The sequence below is a fragment of the Bufo bufo genome, chromosome 6 (genome assembly GCF_905171765.1).
Source record: "Bufo bufo chromosome 6, aBufBuf1.1, whole genome shotgun sequence".
Taxonomy (NCBI): domain Eukaryota; kingdom Metazoa; phylum Chordata; class Amphibia; order Anura; family Bufonidae; genus Bufo; species Bufo bufo.
In genome coordinates, this window is record NC_053394.1 from 52,076,252 (window position 1) to 52,085,528 (window position 9,277).

The following is a 9,277-nucleotide window of genomic DNA, read 5'->3' on the forward strand; positions in this document are numbered from 1 at the left end:
CTCTGCTGTGACCCCCCCAGTATGTGTATATTGCACTCTGTGTGGCATATATACAGTATACTGGCAGTGAGACATGGAGTTTTAACCCTTCGCTCCCCACCCCCCAAGGAGCCTATTGTATTCCCTGGCTAATATCCATGACAAGGATCGGTTTCCCTCTGCAATTATTTCATTATGTGACTGTGTGCAGCATGCTATAAATCTAATGATGACTGCTCTCCTCTCTCCTCCCTGCAGATTTGGGATGTTCTCCACTAGGAAATCCTTTCCAGCCGATTGCAGTCAGTGATAGGGAATTGGAGCCTTTGGCACAGCAGGGGTTAAGCCTGCCCTGCCTCCCCCTCCATAAGTTAGATCATGCACCCATGGCTGGGAGATGGCACTGACCTGCACTGGTTGCTGAGGCTCCTGTGTGCCCAGGTCCTGGAGGAAGCTGCAGCCAGGTGTGCAGGGTGTAGTGTCAGCATCTGGTCCTCTGCCGTGTAATGGAAGTGAATGTGGAGGCTGGAAATTTATATATTTCTCTGCTGTTTGCTATACAAAGAGTCGGAGTATTTACTATCAAATAAAAGAAATACATGTGTGTTGTGAGTGCAAACAGCCGAGCGGGATCTGCTCAGTCTGATACCAAACACTGGACATGGCCAATGCTGCATTTTCATAATTGCAAACAAACGCTCAGATTTAAAAGTCAAACTCCAAAGAAATCAACACAAGTGTCCTGGGACTTATTCACAGATTGCCAAGGAAAATGCACCGCTTGACTGGATTGCCCACATCAAAGGCTAAAAAATGGGGCAGGAAGGGCATAGAGAGCATCAAGCAGGGCGCATCCCATCCTGTGCCAGGTCTGGAGAGGGCACAGCAATGGATTCCAAATCATTGGCATGTCTAGCTAGCATCAATATTAAACTTTATAGGGCCCAAGCTGCTAGGGCATCCATGGGCAGGGTGCATGGCTGTTGCTGGATGCAGTGGCAGACTTAGTGCCATGGCAAGGCTTAGCATTACGCATGGCATTTCTTTTATCACCCCAAAAGGTCTAAAGATAAAATTTAATTTGGCACAGAGAGCATTATGCCAGGACTGGAACCCTCATTGTGCTTCATTAAGGGCATAGCATTATAGATCAGGCCACCTTGGCATTGCTATTGCTGGAGATTACGGCACAACATTACCCAGAGAGCTCCATGCCATGAAACTTGGCATTATTTGGCACATGGCATTATTATGGCTACTCACTAAAAATCTTAATATTATCAGTGGCATGCCTTCCCCTGTGCCAGTAACATACAACTAGAGTATCAGCTGGAATATAAATCTTCCCAAGCGATGCCACCCTGGCATAACCTAATACACTGCCTTACTAAATGTATCGGGAATGTGGCAATAATAATAATAATAATAATAATAAAAAGTAAGTTGAATAATTTAAAAATCAAGCACGATATTTACTGCACTGTGCTTTTAAGCTAAAGGGACAATGCCAAAACCATAGCAGCAGCTTGATATGTCCAATGTAAAGCTTGGTATGCGGTGCCACCCTGGCACCGTGTTGTGGCACAGACCCTTACCATTTCTGGGTGCTGTGGCACAGGGAAGACACTCAAAGAAAATGGCAGCAGCATCCATATTGCCTTCACTCTACCCAAGTGATATAAAATTGGGGCATCTAGAAAGGCAACAAGGACTGCCTGTGCCATTCGCCTACACTGTGCCATGTGCCATGCTCTGTGCCAATTGAGCACTTTAAACATTAAAGCTCCCTTTGAGACCCCTCCCTTCCATGCAGAACATGGTGAGGATGAGCTCGGGATACAACTTTGCTGTATATTCTTCTTCTTCTTCTTCTTCTGAAGAAGAAGAAGAAGAAGAAGAAGGGGCAGCTGTTTGCTTTACCCATCCCGAATCTGCACCAGTGTTGTCTCTTTGGAGCGCACAATGATTTCTGCTGTGAAGGCTCCTCTTTGTTCCAGTAATTGTTTAATTGGCTTTATTCAGGGGATGTGGAGGCTGCACACAGGTGGGGGAATCCGGCCTCCTCATCTGCACACACGACCCCTTTCCTAATGCCCCTCATTTACTAGTTACCACTCCAGCTTCACCAGCACAGGAAACGTCCCCCATAATCACAGCAGCTAATGGCGGGGTCATTACCAGAGAACAGTCCTTAATGCAACCTGGAGAAGAAGGGGGACAAGTCCCTGTGCAGATGTGTGCGTGCAAAACAAGCTGCCCGCAAGTCTGCTGGCGGTTTAAAAACAACATTTTAAAGTATTTTATAATATTTTACTGTTATTAAATTTACTAGCGTGTATATATTTATATATATACTACACATACAATACATATACACTACACGTACAACACATATACGTGTAGGCTAGTCTATATCGATCTGTTATCTATTTTCCCTTTCTTTTTCTTTCTTTCTTTTTTTTCCCTTGCTTTCTTAATGTCTGTATATCTACTGTATTCACAACAGTACTGTATGTTGCTTTGTTATACACATCACACTGAGCTTGGTCAGGCTCATATAAACCATCGGTATACTATCTATCTATTATCTATCTATCTATCTATCTATCTATCTATCTATCTTGTCTGTCTGTCTTTTTATTTATCTATTATCTATCTATCTATATCTATATTTGTATATCTATCTATCTATCTATCTATCTATCTATCTATCTATCTATCTATCTGTATCTATAGTTCTATGTCTATCTATCCATCCATTCATTATTTATCTGTCTATCCATATCATCAGTGTATCTTTCATCAGTCTATCTATCTATCTATCTATCTATCTATCTATCTATCTATCTATCTATCTATCTATTATCTATCTATCTATCTATCTATTATCTATCTATCTATCTATCTATCTATCTATCTATCTATCTATCTATCTATCTATCTATCTAGTATCTATCCATCTCTATGTATCTAGTTCTCTCTTTTCCATCTATCATCAGTCTATGACTTAATATTTGCACAATGTAGAAGGTGGATTCGTTCAGCAGCTTGTCTCCATCCTAGTAAAGCTCTAGGATACACTTACCTGTGGTACCTGGTAAGTCATCCACCCCTGGCATGGATAGGAGCACAGGGTGCAGCTTGGTCCCTGATCTCCACCATGCCCCCCAGTATGTCCCATGGCTGGAGCAGAACCGAACCTGTTCTGGCAGGAGCCTCTGCTGACAATTGATACAATAACACTCATCGGCTCGTTCTGGTTACAACCTCCTTGTAATTCACCTTCTCGAAAAGACTGGAAAAGTCAAGGAGCGTTTTGCAGCCACTAAACCCTAAATAAAAAAGTTATTTTTCTCGTGATTTGGTAACATGTGGATAATCTCTGTGAAATCTGGCGCGTGTTTGGGATTGAAACACTTTAATGAGCTCCCTCTGACTTGTCTGGGAGTTGGTATTGCAAACAGTGGACGCCTCCCCATGTTGTCCCATACACAAGGGCAGCATATTTTGACTTCAAATATGAAGGTTTAGTTTCCAGCTGTGTCACATGCCAGGGGGAGATCTGCAAATAAACGCTACATTTCAAAGTCTTCAGCTTGCTTTGAAATCATTGAACAAAAACAAAGACACAAATTGATACTAAGAGTTCATCTCTATCATCATCACAAGAGCAGAGGCTCTGCCAGGACTGAGGGTGGGAGGCCTGGGAGAAGGAACAAGATCAAGACCCATAGCCAGGAGCAGGAACACGTTCACCCTGCTGTGTACACAAAACTCAGGCTTCTCTTAATGACATTTCTTAGAATTGTTAATTGGCTTACGGGGTGTGAAAATATTTAGGAAATTTTTTTTTTTTAAATAGAAGAAGGGATCTCCATTACCGTCTATGGAGGCAAGGCTGAACCTCGTCCTCCTCCCAGGGGCAGATGGCTGCAGAATTAGTTCCCCTCTGCTACATTCACTCAGGATGGCTGATAGATTTTTATTTGGATCTTCTTTAGGTAGGTAAGCACAGGCATTCACTACGGATCTTCACCCCATCAAGTGTACTGATGAAATGTATCCAGGAGTGGGGAAATGGTTTAGGTGCATAAAGCTGGTGGCAGCTGATCATCCAGGGGGGAATAAAGAGATGATAGTGGTGATGGGGGATAATGGTGGTGGTGGTGGTGGTGAGGACAAAAATAAGAGCAATAGCAATAAAGGGGATGAGGCAGAAGTAGTAAGGATGAATAAGACACTCATAATTCAAGACATGAATAAGTAATCATCATCATCATCATCATCATCATCAAATGCTGGTGCAAAATAACAACAGCTATAATAACTATTATTATATTCAAATCAATAAAGATTATTTATCCTCAAATAAATAAAGAATAATAGAGAATGTTATTAGTACTTCTACTACTACTACTATTATTATTATTATTTATAATACTACTACTACTACAACAACTAATAATAATAATGATGATGATGATGATGCCAATATTTATAAATAAAATAAAATATAAAATATCAGTAATATTATAATCATTATAAAGTATCAAATAGTGGTAATCATAATTCTAATAATTATTGATAACTAATAATAGTACCACTATATGTATAATTGTCATTAATATAATTCTAGTAATTATTACTATTCTAAAGTGTCAAGCTACTAGAAATAATAAAATGTTTTTAAATTATATATATATATATATATATATAGTATTTAATTAAAATAATATAATAAATAATAAAAAATCAAAAGCATTCTAATGCTGCTGCTGCTACTGCTACTTATTACCATATGATTCTACTACTAGTAGTTGCCAAATGTTACTACTACTATGTACTACTTCGAATACTACTATTATTGTTATTATTATTATTTAGTGTACTACTTTCAGGAATAAGAAGAGAAAGAAGACTGTATAGCTGTAACCCTTCTATTTTACTATAATTTGTAACTTGCATATAAACGCCTTGACTTAAAATTCACTCCTAAAAATCTCGATTTAAAATTACAATAAAATGTACCTAGTGGGAATTTTATATTATAATAATAATAATAATAATAATTATTATTATTATTATTATTATTTTCAGACACATGGATACAATCAGTCACCTTTACATAAAACAGCACGTTCTGCCCCATGTACCAAAGAAAAGAACACACAGACAAAATAAGGAAATTGTCTTTTATTTCAGTTTCACAACAAACATTCATTTTATTTTACAAATATATTTTATTTAAAAAACAAAAACAAATTCTGCAACATGTCCCAGAAGCAGGTGAGGATCGAGCTGCCTGTGCGCTCTGCTGGAGGATGTCCCCTCCTATATAGCAACAAGTCATGGAGACCAGAGCAGGACACAGGCAGTCCCAGGCCCACCTTGTACTTGTATGGATTCTGTACATTTATAAAATAACTTAAATTACATTGATTGTCCCTTAATACAAAGCCCAGCTCCTGTTCTCATCGTACACAGCCACTTCTTTCCCTTTAAATATGAAAAAAAAAAAAAAAAAGTGTGTGAATGTGTTTTATTTAATAATAATGTTTGGAGTTAATAGTTCAAATTTAGATATTATTTTTTAAGACTGAATTTTTTTTAATTGTTTTATTTTCTGCAATGTAACCATCACGATAAAATAGGGCTGCAAACCTTCTCTCTCCTCCTATTGCACAATCCAAAAGATAGATATTTTAACATAAAAAAAAAAAAAAAGAAATAACAATAATCCTAAATGTTACAGTTTGTTTCAAGTCGTCAATAAGTCTATGTTCTAGATGAAAAGAACAGGACGGGGGCTCTGAAGATAAAATATAATAAATAACAGATTTTATAATAAAAAATGACAACAAAAAAACATAATAATAATAATAATAATAATTAAACAGATTTATTTTTACAAAAATGAACAACACAAGGAATATACAGTGAATGCGCCCAGAACACAATGTGCTCTGGAAAACTTTGGTGCCAGAGGGGTTCTGCATTTGGCACAAGAAATGGATGAAATAATAAAATAAAATTATTTTTTTTAGGGAGGGGGGTTGTTCACTTAAAAAAGAAAAAAAAGTGGAAACCTGTATTTTAGAAGTCCTCGTGTCCTGAGTTCCCTCAAAATGTCGCAGAACTCAAAGACACTTTCAATACTTACAAATATTTCAAGTCCTGCAGCTTTCAATGATAGTGGATTGTCCTGTCCACCAGAGGTTCTTATAAAATATATGTCCATCCCTACCACACAAGAAAATAAAAATCAGGTGCCAAGCAGGTGCCCTTAGACTGGCCTCAGTAAGGGGACTGACGTGACCACAGGATGGGAATAGTAGACTGGATGGGGGAAAGTCAGGAGGGGCTGGCTGACTGGCACGTTGGCCGCAGAGCTTGCACTCTCAGCGCTGGAGGAGTTCTCATGGTACAGGATGGGCACTCGCACAATTCTCTGGGCAGCCGCGTGGCTCAGGTTGGCAGCCTCAAGTTCTGCTGCTAGTTGCCTTTTCCACTTGTTTCTTCGGTTCTGGAACCAAATCTTGACTTGGGTCTCTGTCAAATGGAGAGAGGCTGCCAGTCCTGCCCTCTCTGAACTGCTCAGGTATCTCTTCATATCAAAGGTGGACTCCAGCTGGAAAACCTGGCTCCTGGAAAACACCGTCCTGGTCTTCTTCTTCCTGCAGGGCTTCTTGTCTGGACTGTCCTCCCTTTTCTTCCAGTCCTCACCACTCTCATCTTTTTTGCCTCCTTCCTCAGGTTCACTCTCTTCCAGGATGATTTCTTCTGGGCTCTTGGAGTCGCTCTCCTTGTGGTCCAGGTCCTGTTTGAGGTTGCGGATGGGCTCTGGAGACTCTCTTTCACCGCCAGAGACAGGTGAAGATGGACCGAGCAGAAGGCTCTTCTCAGGAACTATCAAAACACAAATCAACAGAGGAGTCATTAATCATCGTCCCAATAACATTATCTATCATGTCATTGTTACAACCAATTTATCTGCAACCATGTCTTCTGAGGAACATGATGCAATTACCAAGCCCAGAGCAAGGTCAGCAGCCTAGGTGTATGGTCCACCACACAACATATTATCACTAGGGTCCACAAATAATTAGAAGAACCCAACATGTATATAAATCAACCACATATATATGATCCCTATTCCCTTTGATACTTTGAGTTCTCCTTATTTGAATAATTGCCTTATAATATGTAGATCCAGAAAAAAAGGAAGGTAATGTGAGAAGATGATGAGAGCCCAATGCACCTAAAAAAAGCTCAATTTCCTCTCCCTCCTATTTATCTCATTATCTTTCTTTTCATCCATCAAACTCTTCTTCATTGCCCGAAAAAAAGCTATCAGAGAACATCTGAAACTCAGGAGCACTTACCTCCCTATTAATACACCTGTCCATTAGGACATTAGCAGGGACCTATTCATTCCAGTTTAAGCTAATTGAAATGTCTCCTCCAATAAAAAGTATAAGAAATTCATTCTTCTCCGCTTCTCACATTGTTCTAGGCAAATGAAATGCACCGAGAAGAATTTGGCTGAGGTTTGATCTCATCGGTCCATACTATCGTTCGATGTATGCGTTTTCGAACGACTTCTTTCTAGTAAGGTAGCAATTTTGGGGCTATCCCCCTGAGGATATGCTAGGAGTTGTAGCTATGTGGCATCACCTTTAACCCTTCATCTAACAAAACTTGATGGAACCTGGTATGATTTACCTTCAGTCCTGGGTGTATGACCTCCATGCGTCAAGGTGTAGGAGTACCACCAGCCAGGGGACCTCTCCAGGTAATGTGCAGGTAAAGCGAACCTCTGAGTTGGGATCTCCAGCCTTGGAAAGGAGAGATCAGTCAGGGGGGAAAAGGCAAAGGCGGCTCCATCCAAGGTCCCTTTGATGGGGGTGAAGAGAGCTTTTGGTGGACGAGCTGCTTTAGGTGGCTCACAAGTCAGGAGGCTCTTGATGGAGAAGGGAGACTCCTTGGCCGGAGTGCTATTGCTTTCTTGTCCCGTTTCTGGCATGGCTGAGGTCAGATGTAACCATCAACCAAAAAAATAAAAAATAACAAAAAAAATTAAAAATGAAAGTTTTCTTTTTCCCCCCTCTCTTTCCAAATGGACCCCCCAAATCCAGGAGATGATGAGAAGCTGGCCAGGGGACTACAACTCCCAAGCAAACATTTGAAAGGAAGGCCAGGAAGGTACAATGACAAACTAAACAGCCATCCAGGGAGTAGACAGTCAGCACCTGCAAACTGGGAAGGCTAATAGCAACTGGGAAAAAGCGAGAGATGGAAGAGTCAAAGAGGAGGAGGAGGAGGGATGGAGGGAAGAGGACCAGGCGGTGGAGGAGGGTTCAGCACAGCAGCACTGCCCAGCTCCTCACACTTATTGCTCTGCCCATAGGCTGGGTGGACTCTCCACTGTGGGCTTTATAGAGTCCAATTAGGCAGCAAATGAGGACAGCACAAAGGACAGGACTTCTGTACCCCCCAGAAGCGGGCACACGTCTGGGCACACAGCTCAGGGGAAGGGGGCACTGCTGCTTTACACACACAATATAGTGCCAAACTTCTGCTACCAACTTCTCCAGGACATTGTACAGTGTCAGCAGTGCCAGCTCTGCCCATGTGCCCGCCAGGTACAGACAGAACATGGCATGTATCTATTTATCTGCGTCAGGAAGCTCAGCCGATGTTATAAATCCTTGACCGAGTCAATCTGTCCAATCTCCATCGCATCGATCTGAGCGCCCCCCCCCCCCACATTCACCCGGCCTCAGACCTCCAGCTGCACTACCCCCCCCCCCCCCAATGCGAATTATCAGCGCAGTTTACATATATAATTCATTTAAACATCCATTATAGAAATAACACAACATTATCTATCTATTATCAATCTGTCTTTCTATTTATCTATCTATCTATCTATCTATCTATCTATCTATCTATCTATCTATCCATTGGATGGATAGATAGATAGATAGATAGATAATAGATAGATAGATAGATAGATATGAGATAGATAAATAGATAGATAGATAGATAGATGATAGATAGATAGATAGATAGATAGATAGATAATAGATAGATAGATAATAGATAGATAGATAGATAGATAGATAGATATGAGATAGGAGATATCTATCTCGTATCAATCTATCTTTCTATTTATCTGTCTATCTATTTCTATTATATATCTTTTTATCTTCCCACTGCTGGACCATCCCGTCTTCCAGTAACAGGTAGGTATGTGGCCGGTAGGTGCACTCTGTACAGTATGTCACTGTCTGCAGTC

At 40.4% G+C, this 9,277-nt stretch overlaps 2 protein-coding genes across 2 annotated transcripts in view; both read right to left on the reverse strand.

The window, feature by feature from the left end:
• HMX2 (H6 family homeobox 2) overlaps positions 1–472 on the reverse strand; it is a 33,048-nt gene extending 32,576 nt beyond the window's left edge. The window contains exon 1 of the mRNA XM_040436947.1: positions 388–472. Within this exon, the coding sequence (XP_040292881.1) occupies positions 388–467 (80 nt within the window). The 5' untranslated portion in view covers positions 468–472. The remainder of the gene's footprint in view (positions 1–387) is intronic.
• Positions 473–6,262: 5,790 nt separating this feature from the next.
• Positions 6,263–8,002, reverse strand: HMX3 (H6 family homeobox 3). Its single transcript, XM_040437085.1, has 2 exons — positions 7,702–8,002; positions 6,263–6,885 (listed from the first exon to the last, which is right to left on the reverse strand). The coding sequence occupies exons 1-2, from the start codon at positions 8,000–8,002 to the stop codon at positions 6,263–6,265; spliced, it is 924 nt and encodes a 307-aa protein (XP_040293019.1).
• Between the last annotated feature and the right edge of the window lie 1,275 nt (positions 8,003–9,277).